We start from the raw sequence: 20,320 nt of genomic DNA on the forward strand, positions 1-20,320 counted from the left end.
CTCATTCCCCCATACCTAGTCTCCAGGAAGGAATGGAGTATTGGAGCAGTAAGTATAACAACCGTACCTTGGGATTCACAGCCTAGTCTCCAGGGACGGGACTCGGAGGGGCAGAGAATCTGAGCTAAGAGTATAAAAGCCTTTGCACATTCTCCCGTCTGTCTGGGTCTCACCCCCACAACCTAAAAAGATGTGCAGGGTAGGTCAATTGGCCACGCTAAATTGCCCCTTAATTGGGGAAAAAAGAATTGGGTTACTCTAAATATATTTGAAAAAAGATTTAATTATGAGTAATAACCTTAATTTAGTTGGTAGCCTAACTGCGCAAACATTTATCAAATAGTGATCACAACATGATTGAATTCACTGTAGTGTTTGAAAGTGAAAAGCACGTTACAGACAGTAGAATTTTAGAATTGGGTAAGGCTGACTTTAACGGGATGAGACAGAGACTGTCCACGGTAAACTGGGGAGATCGGTTACTGGGTCAAACAACTGAAGATCAGTGGAGAATATTTAAAGAAACATTTAACGAGATAGAGAGCAAGTATATCCCCGAGAGGAAAAGGCTCCGCTTCACAAATAAAAACAGCCACGGACAAATAAGAGGTTAGGGACAGCTTAAAATTAAAAGAAAGGGCGCACAAAAATACAAGACACAGGACAGATCCATTTCAAGTTGACTATGTTGTTCGTCAGTTCCCCAATACTTTGGGGTGTGTGACCTGCATTGTTATCCTCCTGTTTTTATAGAATCTAACCCTCTTTCCCCACTCACTATGTGAACATGTTGACTGGTTGTTGAATTGCTGACATTTGATCTGGAGGCTGTGCTCCCTCAGATATCCTGTTCTGAATGAATTCCCAATGTCTGGTTGTATTTCTGCGGCAATATCTCTTGTTCTCTGGGCCCATTTCCCGCCAGTTTTTCTGCTGCTTTCATTGTTTGAAAAATGTTGAAAAGAAAAGTAATAAAAATATTGACATTTGCGGGTGTCTGGCGGGAGGTGCGCGGCTTCCCTTCCGACAGGGAGTCAGGGACCCGCTTCAGCTCTTTCCGTGCAGCCTGGTCAAGCTGCCGAGAGCCTCGGGACTCACTGCTCGGTGTCGCCGGTCGGTGCTGCGGGTCCGACGCGGGGACAACCCAGTCAGTGACCTTCCCCTCCCCCGGCCCGGGACTGCGCATGTGCGGGGAAGAAGGGAAGCCGCGTATGTGGGGCGAAGCGGCCACCCCTGACCTTACTGGTGACGTTTGGACCAATAGGAAGTATTGGAGGACCGGAAGGACTCTGGTCCCCCATCCAATCAGAGCTCCGGCTTTGTGTGAACGAAGTTTGAGCTTCACACAGACGGAAACCTCCTCCTGTCTCCAACATCTGGGAGTAAAACACTTTCTTTTCTCCCCCTTTCCATTTCTTTTCTCATTCTGACTTTCAATTGGTCACTTGCAGCAACTGAAGGGAAAGGAAGTGAATCCAGGGAGGGTGCAGACTCTGGAAAGCTTGGCCCAGATCTTTCTCTCTCTCTCTCTGAAAGACATTAACATCCTTTGCTCCCTCAGCTTGACACGGGGAGAACGTGCAGACGCCGCACAGACGGTGGGACCAGGCTTTTGGACTGAACCCCTGGGTGGTTCCGATGTGCTTGGCCCGGCGGTCGCCTGAAGGGTCTCCTGTCCACGACCCACACTTGGGCTGAAGTGTTTTTGTCACAAAGGCCCCTGGGTTAAGGGTGTAGCTCTGCCCGCCTCATCCAGGTAGGTGGTACTTGGGTGAGGCCTGAGGGAATCTGAGGTTGCAGATTCCTTGGTCTCCTGTAGGGTTGCAACACAGGGAAAATGGTGCTGAGGTAGAGGGGCCAATTATCTATCGAATGGTTGAGCAGGCTTGATGGGCCAAATGCAGCTCCTATTTATTCTGTGTTGAAACACATGATAGCACAGTGATCAGCACTGTTGCTTCACAGCTCCAGGGTCCCAGGTTTGATTCCCGGCTTGGGTCACCGTCTGTGCAGAGTCTGCACGTACTCCCCGTGTCTGCGTTGGTTTCCTCCGGGTGCTCCGGTTTCCTCCCACAAGTCTCCAAAGACTTGCTGTTCGGTGAAATGAAAAATGAAATGAAAATCACTTATTGTCACAAGTAGGCTTCAAATGAAGTTACTGTGAAAAGCCCCTAGTCGCCACATTCCAGCACCTGTTCGGAGAGGCTGGTACGGGAATTGAACCCGTACTGCTGGCCTTGTTGTTTTACAAGCCAGCTTTTTAGCCCTGTGCTAAACCAGTCCCTCAGTGATTTGGACATTCTGAATTTTCCCTCTGTGTACACGAACAGGCGACGGAATGTGGCGATGCGGGGTTTTTCACAGTAACTTCACTGCAATGTTAATGTAAGCCTACTTGTGACAACAAAGATTATTATTATAAAGCAGTGAGCATGGATCTGTCAAACAGCCTGAATCAGCACCTTCAGGAAAATTGAGAGGTTGATATTAAAAACAGCAGAATGAGAATGGAGGGAGAGTGTGTGGGATGGAGATTTACAACTTTTCGGAACATAGGAACTGGAGCAGGCCATTCAGCCCCTGGAGCCTGTCCCGCTATTCAATGAGATCATGGCTTATCTGTGACCTAACTCCATATACCTGCATTTGGCCCATATCCCTTAACCTCTTTGATTTACAAAAATCTATCTATTTCATTTAAAATAAACAACTGATCTAACTTCAACTGCAGTTTGTGGGAGAGAGTTCCAAACTTCTACAACTCTTTGAGTGAAGAAGTTCTTCCTAACATCTCTCTTGAACGGTCCAGCCCTAATTTTATTTTTTAATAAACATTTTATTGAGGTATTTTGGATTGGATTGGATTTGTTTATTGTCACGTGTACCGAGGTACAGTGAAAAGTATTTTTCTGCGAGCAGCTCAACAGATCATTGAATACATGGGAAGAAAAGGGAATAAAAGAAAATACATAACAGGGCAACACAACATATACAATGTAACTACATAAGCACTGGCATCGGATGAAGCATACAGGGTGTAGTGTTAATGAGGTCAGTCCATAAGAGGGTCATTTAGGAGTCTGGTGACAGTGGGGAAGAAGCTGTTTTTGAGTCTGTTGGTGCGCATGTAGAAACAACAACAAAATAGAAAAGATACATGAAACCATAAACATCGTGCAAAAACCGTTTACCTTTGGTACAGGTCTCACCCTTATTGACCCCCGACTCTAACCTAACCTACTCTCCCCACCCACCCCCGTCTGCTGACAATTAATTTTCCGCAAGGAAGTCGCGAACGGTTGCCACCTCCGGGTGAACCCGAATAGTGAACCTCTCAAGGCAAACTAAATTTCCTCCATACAGAGAAAGCTAGCCACGTCCGATAACCAGGTCTCCGACTTCGGGGGCTCTGGGTCCCCCCATGCCAAAAGTATCCGTCTCCGGGCTACCAGGGAAGCAAAGGTCAGAACATCCGCCTCTCTCTCCTCCTGGATTCCCGGAACTTCCGCCACCCCGAGAATCACCACCTCTGGACCTAGCGCCACCCTTGTTTTTAACACCGTGGACATGATGTACACAAACCCCTGCCAGAATCCCCGAAGCTTTGGACATGTCTAAAACATGTGGACATGGTGCACCTGTCCTCCACCTAAAAGAATCTGATCATCCGGGCCACTGTCATGTGAGCCCGGTGCACAACCTTAAATTGTATCAGGCTGAGCCTGGCACATGTTGCAGACGTGTTGACTCGAAACGCGTCTGCCCATAAACCATCCTCTATCTCACCTCCCAGCTCCTCCTCCCACTTACGCTTCAGCTCGTTGGTCTGCATCTCCTCCGACCCCATAAGCTCCTTATAGATGTCTGAGACGCTCCCCTCCCCTACCCACCCTCTGGAAATTACCCTGTCCTGAATCCCCCTCAGCGGTAGGAGCGGGTAGGTTGACACCTGTTTACGAAGGAAGTCCCACACCTGCAGATACCTGAATTTGTTTCCCCTCGCCAGCCCAAACTTTTCCTCCAGCACCCTCATACTTGGGAAACTCCCCTCTATGAACACATCCCCCATCCTCTCAATCCCCGCTCTCCGCCATACCCGGAACACCCCATCCATACTCCCCGGGGCAAACCGGTGGTTAGCACAAATTGGGGCCCAGACCGATGCTCCCATTGCTCCCACATGCAACGTCCACTGGCCCCAAACTCTCAGGGCCGCCACCACCACTGGACTGGAAGAGTACCGTGCCAGCGGGAATGGCAGAGATGCAGTTACCAACGCCCCAGACTGGTGCCCTTACAAGAAGTCGCCTCCTTACGCACCCACGCTGACCCCTCCCCCACCACCCACTTCCTGATCATGGCTATGTTAGCTGCCCAGTAATAATTGCTAAAATTTGGCAGCGCCAGCCCGCCCTCTCCCTGGGTCCGCTCGAGCGTTACCTTCCTTAGCCGTGGGGTCTTGCCCGCCCAGACGAAGCCCGTGATCACCGTGTTGACCCACTTAAAAAAGGAACGCGGAATAAAAATGGGGAGACATTGAAATACAAATAGGAACCTCGGGAGGACCATCATTTTCACCTATTGCACCCTCCCGGCCAGAGACAACGGGAGCACGTCCCATCTCCGAAAATCGTCATTCATTTGGTCCACTAGCCGGGCCAGATTCAAGTTATGCAGCCGGTCCCATTCCCGTGCCACTTGGATGCCAGGTACCTAAAACGACTCCCTACCGACCTGATCGGCAGCTCCCCAGTCGCCCCTCCTGTCCCCTCGCCTGAACCACAAACATCTCACTCTTATCCATGTTTAGCTTATACCCCGAAAACCGGCCGAATTCCCCAAAAATCTTCATGATTTCCTCCATCCCCTCTACTGGGTCCGAAACGTTCAGAAGCAGATCATCCGCATAGAGCGAAACCCTGTGCTCCACCCCACCCCCAACCAGTCCAGCTCCTTGAAGCTCTCAGAGCAATTGCCAGTGTCTCTCGCCAGCAAAAACAGCAGTGGGGAGAGGGGGCATCCCTGTCTCGTCCCCCGGTGCAGTCCAAAATAGTCCGAAGTTGTCTATTCGTCCACACACTTGCCACAGGAGCCTGATACAGTAACCTGACCCAATCAATAAAGCCCCGCCCAAATCCAAACTGTCCCAGTACCTCCCACAGATAATCCCATTCTACCCCATCAAAAGCCTTTTCTGCATTCATTGCGATCACTACCTCAATCTCCCTACCTTCCGGGGACATCATGATCACATTTAGCAGCCTTCTTACATTGGCCATCAACTGCCTATCCTTAACCTTCTGGTCCTCCCCAATAACGTCCGGATCACAATCCTCAATCCTGGAGAACAAGATTTTGGCCAGCAACTTGGCATCCACATTCAGCAGGGAGATCAGCCTGTAGGACCCACACAACTCCGGGTTCTTGTCCCGCTTAAGAATCAGCGAAATCATTGCCTGTGACATCGTCGGGCGCAGCACCCCTCTCTCCCTTGCCTCATTGAACATCCGCAACAACACTGGCCCCAATATCCCCGAGAACTTTTTATAGAACTTTACTGGGTACCCGTCCGGACCCGGGGCCTTACCCGCCTGCATGGCCTTCAAGCCGTCCACTATCTCTTCCAGCCCAATTGGGGCCCCCAGCCCTTCTACCCGCTCCACGTCCACCATTGGGAAATTCAGCCCCTCCAAGAAGTGCCTCATCCCCTCCGGCCCCGCAGGGGTTTCCGACCTGTACAGCCTGCTGTAAAAATCTCTGAACACCTTATTCACCCCTACCGAATCACCAACCAGGTTCCTATCTCAGTCCTTTACTTTCCCTATCTCCCTAGCTGCCTCCCTCTTCCTAAGCCGCTGTGCGAGCATTCTACTGGCCTTCTCCCCATGTTCATAAATCGCCCCCTTCACCTTTCTCAGCTGCTCCACCTGTGGTCAGCAAACTAAACCCCGCCTGCAACCTCCGTCGTTCCCTTAATAGCCCTGCCTCTGGGGGTCTCCGCATACCTCCTATCGATCTGTAGTATCTCCTTTACCAGTCTGTCCGTCTCTGCCCTGTCAACCTTCTCCCCATGAGCCCGGATCGAGATCGGCTCCCCCCTTACCACCGCCTTCAGTGCTTCCCAAACCACTGCTGCCGAAGTTTCCCCCGTGTCATTGACCTGCAGGTAGTTCTGAATGCATTTCCTCAGCCTCTCGCTCACCCCTTCATCTGCCAAAAGTCCCACCTCCAGTGCGGGCGCTGGTTACTGTCTTTGCTAACCTGCAGGTCATCCCAGTATGGTGCATGGTCTGAGATTGTAATCGCCGAATACCCCGTGTCCACTACCCCAGTCAGAAAGACCCTGCTCAAAATAAAGAAATCAATCCGGGAATACACTTTATGCACGTGAGAGAAGGAGAACACCTTCACCCTCGGTTGCCTAAATATCCATGGATCCACCCCGCCCATCAGCTCCATGAACCCTCTTAGTTCCTTTGCCATTGCTGGAACCCTGCCCGTTTTTGAGCTTGACCGGTCTAAGCCAGGGTCCATAACTGTATTGAAGTCCCCTCCCATGACCAACCTGTGCGAGTCCAGGTCCGGTATCTTTCCCAGCATCCTCCTAATAAACTCCACATTGTCCCAATTTGGCGCATATACATTTACTAATACCACCTGCACCCCCTCCAGTTTCCCACTGACCATAATGTACCGACCTCCCACGTCCGAGACTGTTCTACCCGCCTCAAACACCACCTGTTTATTGATCAGGATCGCGACCCCTCTAGTCTTTCAATCTAGTCCCGAGTGAAACACCTGGCTGACCCAGCCATTCCCCAATCTAACCTGGTCCGTTATCTTAAGGTGCGTCTCCTGCAACATTATCACGTCCACCTTCAATCTCCTAAGTTGCGCGAGCACACGTGCCCTTTTAACCGGTCCATTTAACCCTCAAACATTACAGGTGATCAGCCTAGTTGGGGGGCTCATTGCCCCCCCCACCCTCCGCTGCTCAGCCACCCCCTTTTTTAGGCCCACCTCCAGCCCGTGTTCCGCGCCTCCACCGGTCCGCCCCCAGGCAGCCCCCGACCTCCTCTCTGTCCCTCAGCCCAAGTCCCTCCCTTGTCAGCAGAACATTCACCCCCCCCCCCAGCAACAACACCCTGTAACCCAACCCCTTTCCTAAACCAAACATATGCACACCCCCCACTGCACTTCCGAGAGCTAGCTCACCCAGCTAGCTTGGCGGCCCCCATCCCCGTCGGCAGATAGTCTTCCACCTATTGTTCTCTCCCCACCCTCCCCTGCACCCCCCCCTCCCCCCACTCATACAAACAAACTCCAGCATCAAACAATCCCCACACAATTGCCCAACAGAAAAAACACCAAGATCAAAACGAGCACACCTCCATCCCCCAACAGTGCAAATGAAAACCTTAACTCACTCAGCTCTACTTCTGGTTCCAAATCAGTGCAAATGGCACCTCAAACCCATCTTCCATAAAACGCAGAACGAGAAACTTTTTACAAAAACAGAGGAACAAAACAGAGAAACAAAAACATGAACATTGCAGCCAAGTTCAAAAGTTCTCAGTCCTTCGCCAGCCCTTTCTTTCTTGCAAAGTCCAACGTGTCCTCAGGCGACTCAAAGTAAAAGTGTTGATCCTCATGCGTGACCCAGAGACGGGCTGGGTATAACAGTCCAAACTTCACCTTTTTCTTGAAAAGGATCGTCCTGATCTGATTGAAGCCTGCCCTCCTCCTGGCCACCTCCATGCTCAGGTCTTGGTAAACCCGCAGGATGCTATTGTCCCATTTATAGCTCCGTGTCTGCTTGGCCCACTGCAGAATATACTCCTTATCCGAGAACCTGTGGAATCTCACCACCATAGCCCTCAGGAGGCCTCCCATCCGCGGCTTCCTCGCGAGTGCTCTGTGAGCCCTATCCACCTCCAAGGGCCGGGAGAATGCCCCATCCCCCAGCAGCTTCTCAAACATGCCTGCGACGTATGTCCCAGCGCCGTTCCTTCAGACCCCTCCGGGAGCCCGACAATTCTTAGGTTCTGCCAGCGGGACCAATTCTCTAGGTCCTCCACCTTCTCTAGAAGCTTCTTATGCTGGTCCCTCAGCATCCCCACCTCCAGTTCCACCGCAGTCTGATGCTCCTCTTGCTCAGCCAGCGCCTTCTCCACCTTCTGGATCGCCCGATCCTGGGCGTCCAATCTGAGCTCCAACCACTCAATCGATGCTTTTATTGGGTCCAAGCAGTCCCGTTTCTGTGTCGCAAAGCCCTCCTGAATGACTTGCATCAGCTGCTCCATAGACTGCTGGGTCGACAAGCCAGAGGTTCGCCTCTCCGCCATGTTGTCTCCTGTTGTAACTACAGCCCAAATCTTTTCTGTCTTTTTGTTTCTGCCCTTACGAACACTTCTAGTCCTTTTCTCCATGCACCGAAATGGGAATTCAGTAGAGAATTGCCACAAACATCCGTTCTACAATTCAACTCCGTTAAAAAATAGGGGGAAAAGGTCCAAAAGTCCGACCAGAGCGGGAGCCACCAAATGTGCGACTTACTCCTTCATAGCCACCACCGGAAGTCCTCCGGGGCTAGAACTGGCCACACACCAGGCCGGGGGTTGCAATGTAACTTGGGGGCTCAGGTCCCTGATCTTTGGAATGGCAGAGGGCGATGATTGGGTTACAGTATAAATTAAAAAGACACACCAGGTTTGTAGTGGTATAAGGATGGCTCTGGAGGCTGCTGAGAGTTTTTTTCAGGTGGACGGCCTGTCTTTGGTTTCTTGAAAAGGGTTTCAAAACGGCAAGCTGGTGAATTGGCAGGTGAATGAAATTAGAGGTGCCAGCTGAAGCTAGGAAGGCAGAGATATGTGATGTATTGGTTGAATATGTGGGTCTGTTAGAAACACAGGAGAGCCCACATGGTTCTGAGACTCAGAGGGATCTGGGTGTCCAAGAGCATGAATCACAAATGGCGAGTATACAGGTCCAGCAAGGAAAGCTAATAGAATGTCATTGTTTATTGTGAGGGGAATTGAATACAAAAGTAGGGAGGTTATGCTTCAATTATACAGTGATGTGGAGATGCTGGTGTTGGACTGGGGTGAGCACAGTAAGAAGTCTGTAAGAATGTCAATTATACAGGACATTGGTGAGACCACATCTGGAGCACTGTGTACAGTATTGCTCATTTACCATCAGACCAGCAGAACAAAACCCTCCGACCCTCCCCATTGATGAACTGTCAGAATGAACAAAATGCCGTCCTGGATGTAATTGAAGCAGAAACAATAACAGCAAAATCCAACCCCTTGTAATCACTTGTGAACTTGGTGTCTCAGCAGGCGCCATGAATCATGGATTCCCTTCCCAGACTGGGAGCAGGTGAAGGTCCTCTACTCAGTGTGAACTCGCTGGTGTGACTGCAGGCTGGATAACTGAGTGAATTCCGTCTCACACTGAGAGCAGGTGAACGGCCTCTCCCCAGTGTGAACTCGCTGATGTTTCCGCAGGTTGGATAACTGAGTGAATCCTTTCCCACACTGAGAGCAGCTGAACGGCCTTGCCCCAGTGTGAACTCGCTGATGTTTCCGCAGGTTAGATAACTGAGCAAATTCCTTCTCACACTGAGAGCAGCTGAACGGCCTCTCCCCAGTGTGAACACGCTGGTGTGTCTGCAGGGTGCATAACACAGTGAATCCCTTCCCACACACAGAGCAGGTGAACGGCCTCTTCCCAGTGTGAACTCGCTGGTGTGTCTGCAGGGTGTATAATTGAGTGAATCCCTTCCCACACACAGAGCAGGTGAATGGCCTCTCCCCAGTGTGACTACGTCGATGAACGTCCAGCTGAGATGGGACTCTGAATCCCTTCCCACAGTCCCCACATTTCCACGGTTTCTCCATGTTTTGGGTCTCCTCGTGTCTCTCCAGGTTTGACGATCAGTTGAAGCCTCCTCCACACACAGAACACGTGTACAGTCTCTCCCCGCTGTGAATGGAGTGATGTTTTTTCAGGCTGTGTAACTGGTTAAAGCTCTTTCCACAGTCAGTGCTCTGGAACACTCTCACTCGGGTGTGTGTGTCTCGGTGCTTTTCCAGTCACACTGATGTTTAAAATGTTTTAAAGCTGACAGAACAGACAAACATTTCTCCTTCTCGATTCAAAGTCCGGTGATATTCAGTTCCAAGGAATTGAAAGACTCAGTCAGATTGAGACGTGACGTTTGAGATTTCTGTCTGTAATTCCTCCTCATCTAATATCCTGTAAAAGCAATTTATAAAAGACATCACTGTCAGTACAGGATAGAAATTCAGAACAGACAATTCTAGTTCCTCTGGAACATTCTTTCCACTCATTCCCCAAACGCTGTAAATCTCCATCCCACTCTCCCTCCATTCTCACTGTGCTGTATCTAATATTCACCCTCCCAATTCTCCTGAAGGTGCTGATTCAGACTGATTGGCAGATCCCTGCTAACTGCTTCCTGTCCTGGAAACAGAGACCATTACAAATAGGAGCTGCAGTTGGCCATTCGGCCCATCGAGCCTGCTCGTCTATTCTGTGGGATCATTGGTCGATCTATGTCAGCGACATTCTCCGTGTTATTGACCAGAGGCTGAGTGTGCTGACTCAATATCTGTGAGCTCATGAGGCCGAGCTGTAAAACACCATGAAGAGGCTCAATGATCCGGAGGAGAGAATCCTGAACGTTGAGCCTTGGCGGAGGCAAGAATTCAATCCTTGGGAAACTGGCTGAGTGGTGTGGTGGACTCCTGGAGAACTTGGAGAACCGAGGGTCAGAGAAAGAACATCCGAGTCGTCGGCCTGCCAGAAGGTGTGGAGGGTAAGGCCCCCGTTAGGTTCTTCGAGGACCAGCTGCCACGTTTTCTCAAGCGGGATGTGAAGCCTTGGCGTTTCAAATTAGAAAGGGCATTGGATCCTGTCTTTGAGGCCGAGGGATAGTTTTCATCCCAGGCCCGTAATCATTCCCTTCCACAACTTGAAAGATCACCAGAGGGTCCTGGAGACGGGTAAGGTGAGGTGGGACCTGGCTCCCATCTCACCTTACAGTGAATTATGTCACTTTATCCTGTGACCCTGAAAATTGTATCCGACAACTCCGTCAAGTCTTTCAATAATCCGACTACTGCCTTGGTCTTCGCTAAATCCTTGAAAGGCAAGGATTGGAGCGCTGATTTGCAGCTCAGACTAACTCAGGCTCTAATCTGAACTCTTTCCCTATCATGGATTTGTTGTCTGAATTTGTTATCTTTTATCCTGTTGAAGGGAGTTGTTATTCTTCTCCTCGAGTGTTCCAGGGACTCGTGTTATCTTATCTCAGTTATGGTAGATGTGCCGTGTGCTTATTATCCATCGTCTTTCTTCTATTATCCAAGTGTTAATCATGGCAGAATTGAGTGCTGCCATTGCTGAAGGGTGGTTCCACTGTGCTAAAGTGGATTGGTCACACTAAATTGCCCCTTTGTGTCCAAGATGTTCAGGTTAGGTGGCTTGACCATGATCAATGCACCGGGTTAAGAGAATAGGATGCGGAGTGGGCTTCAGTGAACTGTTCTTTCCAAGACTCACGGCAGACTTGAGGGGTGAATGGCCATCTGCATTCTTGGAGTTCTCTGTCATTCATTTTGTGTTATTCACTTTCATTTGTATATCCGGTTAGTCTGTTTTGTCATATTTTACAAACTGAATTGTTATCCTCTGTTTTTAGAAACTCTTACCCTCTTTCCCCACTCACCATTTTAACCTGTTAACTGGTTGTTCAATTGATCTGGCATTTCATCTCGAGGCTCTGGTCCCTCAAATATCCTGCTCCAAATTAATTCTGCAATGTGTTGCTTGGATTTATGTTGGCAATATCTCTTGTTCCGCTTTGTGCCCATTTTCCACCATTTTTTCTGTTACGCTGTTGCACTCATTGTTTAAAAAATGATTTTTTAAAAAATAACAATTTATTAAAAATCTGTCCACCTCATCCGTGAATATATTCAATGACCCCCACACCCCACTGGTCCCTGTGGAAGGGTCTGGTTTAGCACACTGGGCTAAATCGCTGGCTTTTAAAGCAGACCAAGGCAGGCCAGCAGCACGGTTCGATTCCCGTACCAGCCTCCCCGAACAGGCGCTGGAATGTGGCGACTAGGGGCTTTTCACAGAAACTTCATTTGAAGCCTACTTGTGACAATAAGCGATTTTCATTTCATTCATTTTCATTTTATTTTCAAGAGAAATCCAGAGACTAATAACCCTCTTGAGGGAAGAGATGACTGGAAATATCTAACATAGCTACAGCACAATATTACACAACTGGAAATAATAATAAATGTACTTTATAACAGAACCATAAATAATATATCTAATCTGTACCATATAACAACACAAGACATATCTCTGTCCGATATTAATTTACTGTCCCCTTAAATGTCAGCCATCTCCTGGGGAAAGCAGCCCTTTAATTGTGAACATTGGGAAAGAGATCATCCTTTTAGCCAAACAAATAAATGTGTCAAGCTGAGGTAGCAAAGGATGTCAATGTGTTTCAGAGAGAGGCCTGGGCCAAGCTTTCCAGCGTCTGCACCCTCGCTCGATTCACATCCTTTCCCTCCAGAATGAGAAAATAAATGGAAAGGGGGAGAAAATAAGGTGTTTTACTCACAGATGTTTGAGAAAGGAGGGAGGTTTCAGTCTGTGTGAGGCCCCAGTTTTGCTCATTGTCCAGCTTCCGCATTCAGACAACGGGGGAGCTGATTGGATGGTGGAAGAGAGTCCTTCCGGTTCACCAACTCTTCCCATTGGTCAACAACCTGCCGGTGCATGCATAGGAATGCACGGTGACGTCTCAGGGTTCCAGTGCGCATGATCGGCGCACAGACACAGCAGCTCCGCCCCACTCATTGTTCCCCCTCCTCGAGACAAGGTTTCCAGGCAACTGGCTGACAGCTCCGGCCAGAGCGAGAAGCCTCTCAATGATTTTCCCTCCCCCGGCCCGGGACTGCGCATGTGCAAGAGAGAGGAGAGGCTGCGCATGTGCGAGGGAAAACCCACTCCCTGACCGTCATGCTGAGGTATCGACCAATGGGAATCGTTAGGACCGGAAGGACTCTAGTCCTCCATCCATTCAGCGCGGGCTTTCTGCGAATTGAGATTGAGCTTCACACCGACTGAAACTTCCTCCTGTCTCCAACATCTGGGAGTAAAACACTTTCTTTTCTCCCCCTTTCCATTTCTTTTCTCATTCTGACCTTCAACTGGTCACTTACAGCAACTGAAGGGAAAGTAAGTGAATCCAGGGAGGGTGGAGACTCTGGAAAGGTTGGCCCAGATCTCTCTCTGTAACATAAGAATTAGGAACAGGAGTAGGCCATCTGGCCTCTCAAGCCTGCTCCGCCATTCAATGAGATCATGGCTGATCCTTGGGCTCAGCTCCACTCTCTGGCCCGTACACCATATCCCCAAATCCCTTTATTCTTTAGAAAGGCATCTTATCTTTTTCTTAAAAACGTTTAAAGAAGGAGCCTCAACTGCTTCACTGGGCAAGGAATTCCAGAGATTCACAACCCTTTGGGTGAAGAAGTTCCTCCTACACTCCATCCTAAATCTACCTCCCCTTATTTTGAGGCTATGCCCCCTAGTTCTGCTTTCCCCGACCAGTGGAAACAACCTGCCCGCATCTATCCTATCTATTCCCTTCATAATTTTATATGTCTCAATAAGATCCCCCCGCATCCTTCTAAATTCCAATGAGTACAGTCCCAGTCTACTCAACCTCTCGTCATAATCTAATCCCCTCAACTCTGGGATCAACCTAGTGAATCTCCTCTGCACTCCCTCCAGTGCCAATATGTCCTTTCTCAGGTAAGGAGACCAAAACTGAACACAATACTCCAGATGCGGCCTCGCCAACACCCTTTGCAATTGCAGCATAACCTCACTAGTCTTGAACTCCATCCCTCTAGCAATGAAAGACAAAACTCAATTAGCCTTCTTAATCACCTGTTGCACCTGCACACCAACTTTTTGCGACTCATGCACCAGCACACCCAGGTCCCTCTGCACAGCAGCATGTTTTAACATCTTACCGTTTAAATAATAATCCATTCTGCTGTTATTCCTTCCAAAATGGATAGCCTCACACTTGGCAACATTGAATTCCATCTGCCAGACCCTAGCCCATTCACCTAACCTATCCAAATCCTTCTGCAGACTTCCGGTATCCTCTGCACTTTTTGCTTTACCACTCATCTTAGTGTCGTCTGCAAACTTTGACACATTGCACTTGATCCCCAACTCCAAATTGTCTATGTAAATTGTGAACAACTGCGGGCCCAACACTGATCCTTGAGGGACCCCACTAGTTACAGGTTGCCAACCAGAGAAACACCCATTTATCCCCACTCTCTGCTTTCTGTTAGTTAACCAATCCTCTACCCATGCTACCACTTTACCCTCAATGCCATGCATCTTTAGTTTATGCAGCAACCTTTTGTGTGGCACCTTGTCAAAAGCTTTCTGGAAATCCAGATATACCACATCCATTGGCTCCCCGTTATGTACTGCACTGGTAACGGCTTCAAAAAATTCTACCAAATTAGTCAGACACGACCTACCCTTTGTGAACCCATGCTGCGTCTGCCCAATGGGACAATTTCCCTCCAGGTGCCCTGCTATTTCCTCCTTAATGATAGATTCCAGCATTTTCCCTACAACCGAAGTTAAGCTTACCGGCCTATAATTACCCGCTTTCTGCCGACCTCCTTTTTTAAACAGTGGTGTCACGTTTGCTACTTTCCAATCCTCTGGGACCACCCCAGAGTCTAGTGAATTTTGATAAATTATCACTAGTGCGTTTACAATTTCCCTAGCCATCTCTTTTAACACTCTGGGATGCATCCCATCAGGGCCAGGAGACTTGTCTACCTTTAGCCCCATTAGCTTGCCCAATACTGCCTCCTTAGTGATTACAATCATCTCAAGGTCCTCACCTATCATATCCTTATTTCCATCAGTCACTGGCATGTTATTTGTGTCCTCCACTGTGAAGACTGACCCAAAAAACCTGTTCAGCTCCTCAGCCATTTCCCCGTCTCCTATTATTAAATCTCCCTTCTCATCTTCCAAAGGACCAATATTTACCTTAGCCACTCTTTTTTGTCTTATATATTTGTAGAAGCTTTTACTATCTGCTTTTATGTTCTGAGCCAGTTTACTTTCATAGTCTACCTTACTCTTCTTTATGGCTTTTTTAGTAGCTTTCTGTTGTCCCCTAAAGACTTCCCAGTCCTCTAGTCTCCCACTAATTTTTGCCACTTTGTATGTTTTTTCCCTCAATTTGATACTCTCCCTCACCTCCTTAGATATCCACGGTCGATTTTTCCCCTTTCTACCGTCTTTCTTTTTTGTCGGTATGAACCTTTTCTGAACACTGTGAAAGATCGCTCGGAAGGTTCTCCACTGTTCCTCAACTGCTTCACCATGAAGTCTTTGCTCCCAGTCTACCTTAGCTAGTTCTTATCTCATCCCATTGTAATCGCCTTTGTTTAAGCAACAAACACTAGTGTTTGATTTTACCTTGTCATTCTCCAACTGTATTTTAAATTCCACCATATTGTGGTCACTCCTTCCAAGAGGATCCCGAACTATGAGATCATTAATCAATCCTGCCTCATTACACAGGACCAGATCTAGGACCGCTTGTTCCCTTGTAGGTTCCATTACATACTGTTCCAGGAAATTATCCCGGGCACATTCTATAAACTCCTCCTCAAGGCTGCCTTTACCAACCTGGTTAAACCAATCGATATGCAGATTAAAATGTCCCATGATAACCGCTGTACCATTTCTACATGCATCCGTTATTTCTTTGCTTATTGCCTGCCCTACCATCCTGTTACTATTTGGTGGCCGATAGACTACTCCTATCAGTGACCTTTTCGCCTTACTATTCCTAACACATTGACACCCTTTGCTCCATCAGCTTGTCACATTTATTTGTCTGGCTAAAAGAATGGTCTCTTTTATAATGTCCACTATCCCCTGACGCTCTCAGTCCATCGCCAACGGTTCTTTTGCCAGGACAAACAGCAGCAGGAGAGTGGGCACCCCCGCCTCCTCCCCCAGTGCAGCCTGAAATAATCTGAACTCACCGGTTCGTCCGTAAAATGCCACCGCTGCCTAGTATAACAACCAGACCGAGTCCACAAAACCTGCCCAAATCCAAACCGCCCCAGGACCTCCGACAAATAGTCCCACTCCACTCGATCAAAGGTTTTCTCTGCATCCATTGCGACCACCACCTCTACCTCTCGTCCCTCTGGAGGTATCATGATCACTAGCCTCCTGATGTGGACCGCCAGATGTCTCCCCTTCACAAACCTGTCTCGTCCTCCCCTATCACCCCGGGACAAAATCCTCTATTCTCGAGGCCAAGATTTTAGCCAACATTTAGCAGGGAGATCGGTCTATGTTCCAGGGACAGGATCTCTAAAGGGACAGGATCTCTGTTCTGTTCCAGGGACAGGGTCTCTCTGATTAAAGGGACAGGATCTCTGTTCTGTTCCAGGGACTGGGTCTCTCTCTGATTAAAGGGACAGGATCTCTGTTCTGTTCCAGCAACAGGGTCTCGCTCTGATTAAAGGGACAGGATCTCTGTTCTGGTGATGGTATGGCCAGGGGGGGCCACAGACCCGGCTATGTATTTCGTGGAGGCCGGGAGCTTTTTGTGGCGTGGCTGCCAACCCCTCACCGGTCGCAGCATCGGTGAGGGGGTTGCACCGATTGTTTCCATGTAAAATGCCACAGATCCTCCGCACTTAGCCTCGGAATTGGAGAATTTGGCCCAGGATCTCTCACTGATTAAAGAGACAGGGGCCGGGATTCTCTGCTTGCCGACAGCGATTTTGTAATCAGCGATCAGGCAGAGAATTCCTTTTTCCGACTGAATCGGGGGTGGCGGCGGTTTTTGGACGCTCCGCCCCCTCCAAAACGGCAACATCGAGGAGTAGCCGCATGCCATTGGGACGGCCTCAGGATGTTAGTTGAAGGCCCTCCCCTGATGCTCCACCCCCGATGGGCCGAGTGCCCGACCACGCAGTTGACGTGTGGGCCCAGCCGTGCGGCAACCTGCGTGGCGGCTGCGCACTGTGTCCAGCGGCTCCACAGTCAGCAGGAGGTGGGGGGGGGGGGGAGCCTTGCTGCTGGCCGGGGTGGGGGGGTGGGGGGGGGGGGGGGGGGGGGGTGGGGAGCCTTGCTGCTGGCCGGGGTGGGCGGGGGGGGGGGGGGGGGGGCTTCAGCGGGGGGAGGTCCAGGGAGGCACTATCTGGCAGATCAGGTCCACGCGTAGCCGACATGTTGTACAGCGCGACTGCTGCAGGTCGTCGCCATGCGCATGTGCGGCCACGAACCCGGCAATTCATTTTGTGGAGGCCGTGCGTTTTACGTGGCGCGGCTGCTAGCCCCTCTCCGGTCAGAGGATCGGTGCTGGGACCTCGCCCATTTTCCCACGTAAAACGCCAGATTCTCCAGACAGGCCCAAAATCGGAGTATGTTTCAATTCTCTGAATAACTTGCACAGAAAAAGGTAAGATGAAATAAAGAGGTTGGTTTATTTTTACACACACGGGGGCGAGAGGGGTTTCCCAACATCCACCCACTTTTGCATTCGTACAATAAATGGGGGATATGGAAAAAGGAAGAGGGTTCCGGGAATGACCACAATAAAATACAAGTTATGGTTTTCCATGTGTCCAGAATCCGAAGTCTAATGGAATGTTCCTTCAGAGGGAGGTTCACTGTTGCGGGAGATCCGTCTTTCCAGCAGTGAGACTTCCACGATGGGGGAAGACACAGAGAGTGAGTCGGTCTGGGAGGAACAAGAGCCAATGTTTCTGCCATTTGCAGGTTTTTTTAATTTATATTTTTATTGATGTTTTTCCCTTTTAACAAATATCCAACAAAAGCTCAGGATTGGTACAGCACAGCAGAAATGTCTCAGCAATACAGAAGTACAGGAGAGGACAGGAGGACGACAATACAGATGGATCAGTATAATCATTAAGCTTGGTGCATCCGTGTGTACCAATGGATATCCTGGAGAACAAGGGAGAAGAAGAAAAAGCCATGAAAACATGGTGAAACGGTGCACACCTTCTCACGTAGCGAGTGCTCGCATCGCCCACCAGAATCCAGGATAAGATCACCGTGCCAGGTTCAGGCGGGTGTCAGAACACATCTCCCCCAGCTCCAGTCACACCAGAGGCATCAATAACACATCCTTATGTCCCCTTCTCGGGTACAAGACCTGTCTATACCTTTGCAGGAACCGGTCAACGATTTTTTTTTTAACCCCAAAATAACAGACATAAATTTCAGGAAAAAATCAACAAGGACACTCAGACCCACAGAACAATCATCATTCAACACAATTACACAGAGAAGACCAGCAAATATTCATACAATTGGTTGAAATTCTAATTGATGCAGCTTCCAAGAGACTAACAATAACAGGATTAAAAAAAGTACTACCAAAAGCAGAGGATCTCAGGATAACAGGGACCAAGATACAGCCCTGAGCACACGGTCCCCTGACGTACGCCCCTCACCACAAGCCTCATTCGAAACCTCACTCAGCTTCTCAGGACACCCCGGCCAAGAAGGAACCTCCCAAGCAAAAGGGGGCAACAGGAAAGTGACCACAGTACAAGACCTGGCCCGGCCCTGTACACCCTCGTACACAGGAGTCAGGCAAGCAAGGATAGTCACACTGTGCCAGGACTCACTACACACCCAACCTCACTCCTCTCTCACCACATCCGAGGGCAGCGCACACAAGAAGATTCACGTCGTCCTCCACCAAGGAGATTCCACCCACAAGGAGAGGAAAATTCGTCAAGACCATTATTTTCAACTGTATTAATCTTAGACATTTTAGTAATTCATTAGTGTAGTGTTAGTAATAAATAACTATGTTTATGAAACAAAGTCTAATGTTCTTTATTCACACTACAATATCAAGATTTAACATCAGCCCAATGAAAGAACATTGCACCGTGCACCGTCACAAAAAGGATACTCGGGGCAGAGCTGCGTAGCCTCATTGGCGTCAAAACACTGCCTCCCCACGGGAGACCCTGCTTCAACAAGGAGGGCATTCAGGAAGTCACTATATAATCCCACTTGGAGCAGGGTGCCTATCTCTCCCCTCAGCCTCATCCTCAGACCCAATGAGGGCTCAAACATCAATGATCCACAACACTCAAACTCTCACTCAAACCCTCCAACCCACAGGTTACTACCTCCCCAGTGGAACCTATCCCGAGAGGATTGATTGATGATTTGATTGATTTGTTTTATTGTTACGTGCACTGAGGTACAGGGACAAGTATTGTTCTGCATACAGTCCATACAAATCGTTCCATACATGAAAAACAAAACATAGGACATAGATAAATACACAATGTAAATACATAGACACAGGCATCGGGTGAAGCATACGGAGCGCAGTACTACTCAGTGGAGAAGGTGTGTGAAGAGATCAGTTCAGTCCAGAAGAGAGTTATTCAGGAGTCTGGTGACAGCGGGGAAGAAGCTGTTTTTGATCTGTTAGTGCGTGTTCTCAGACTTTTGTATCTCACTGCCCAATAGAAGAGGTGGGAAAAGAGAATAACCCGGGTGGGAGAGGTCTTTGATTATGCTGCCCGCTTTCCCAAGGCAGCGGGAGGTGTAGACAGAGTCAATGGATGGGAGGCGGGTTTGCGTGATGGACTGGGGTGTGTTCACGACTCTCTCTAGTTTCTAATGGTCTTACCCCGAGCAGTTGCCATACCAGGCTGTGGAGGAGCAGCAGAGGAGGAGCAGACCAGGGGCCTCCAAAGGGGACAATTCAGGAAGGGAAACTCACTCCACCACCCAACAGACCGTCCGCCCAAGCCAATAAACAGAGTTACTCCTGCCCTGCCCGATCAAGTGACCACTGCCACTCCCAGGCAGCCAAGAGAGTATTGAAGAAGACAAGTGGAACAAGGATTAACTGACCACACCCAGTTCTTCGTGCTCACTAGTCCCCTTGGTTCTCTCGTGTTTTTGGGACGATTTCTGTATCTTCCTCCGTGAAGACAGATACAGATTGTTTAGTTTCTCTGACATTTCCTTACTCCCCATTATAAACACTCCTGTCTCTGCCTGGAATGGACCCACATTGGTCTTTGCTAATCTTTTTCTTTTCACGTTCTCAAAGGAGCTTTTCAAGTCGGCATTTATGTTTCTCGTCAGTTTGATCCTATATTCTATTTTCTCTTTATCAGTT

General features: G+C 49.1%; 1 protein-coding gene and 1 long non-coding RNA gene across 6 annotated transcripts in view; one reads left to right on the forward strand and one right to left on the reverse strand.

The window, feature by feature from the left end:
• The window catches only part of LOC140420588 (uncharacterized), a 282,147-nt gene that overhangs the window by 2,705 nt on the left and 259,122 nt on the right, over nucleotides 1–20,320 (reverse strand). The window contains exon 1 of one of the 5 annotated variants that reach the window (XM_072504582.1): nucleotides 7,428–9,398. Coding sequence is in view for 1 of the 5 variants with exons in the window: in XM_072504585.1 (XP_072360686.1) it covers nucleotides 9,478–9,729 (252 nt within the window). In the remaining 4 variants the exon portion in view is untranslated. Of the gene's footprint in view, nucleotides 1–15; nucleotides 35–778; nucleotides 1,082–7,427; nucleotides 9,399–9,477; nucleotides 9,730–20,320 lie in introns of those variants that run through there. The other 4 variants (XM_072504581.1, XM_072504580.1, XM_072504583.1 and 1 more) reach the window with 4 other exon arrangements.
• On the forward strand, nucleotides 12,950–18,996 carry LOC140420609 (uncharacterized). Its single transcript, XR_011946473.1, has 2 exons — nucleotides 12,950–13,085; nucleotides 17,976–18,996. It is a non-coding gene; the product is annotated as an uncharacterized lncRNA (long non-coding RNA).

Source organism: Scyliorhinus torazame, chromosome 5 (assembly GCF_047496885.1).
Source record: "Scyliorhinus torazame isolate Kashiwa2021f chromosome 5, sScyTor2.1, whole genome shotgun sequence".
Taxonomy (NCBI): Eukaryota; Metazoa; Chordata; class Chondrichthyes; order Carcharhiniformes; family Scyliorhinidae; genus Scyliorhinus; species Scyliorhinus torazame.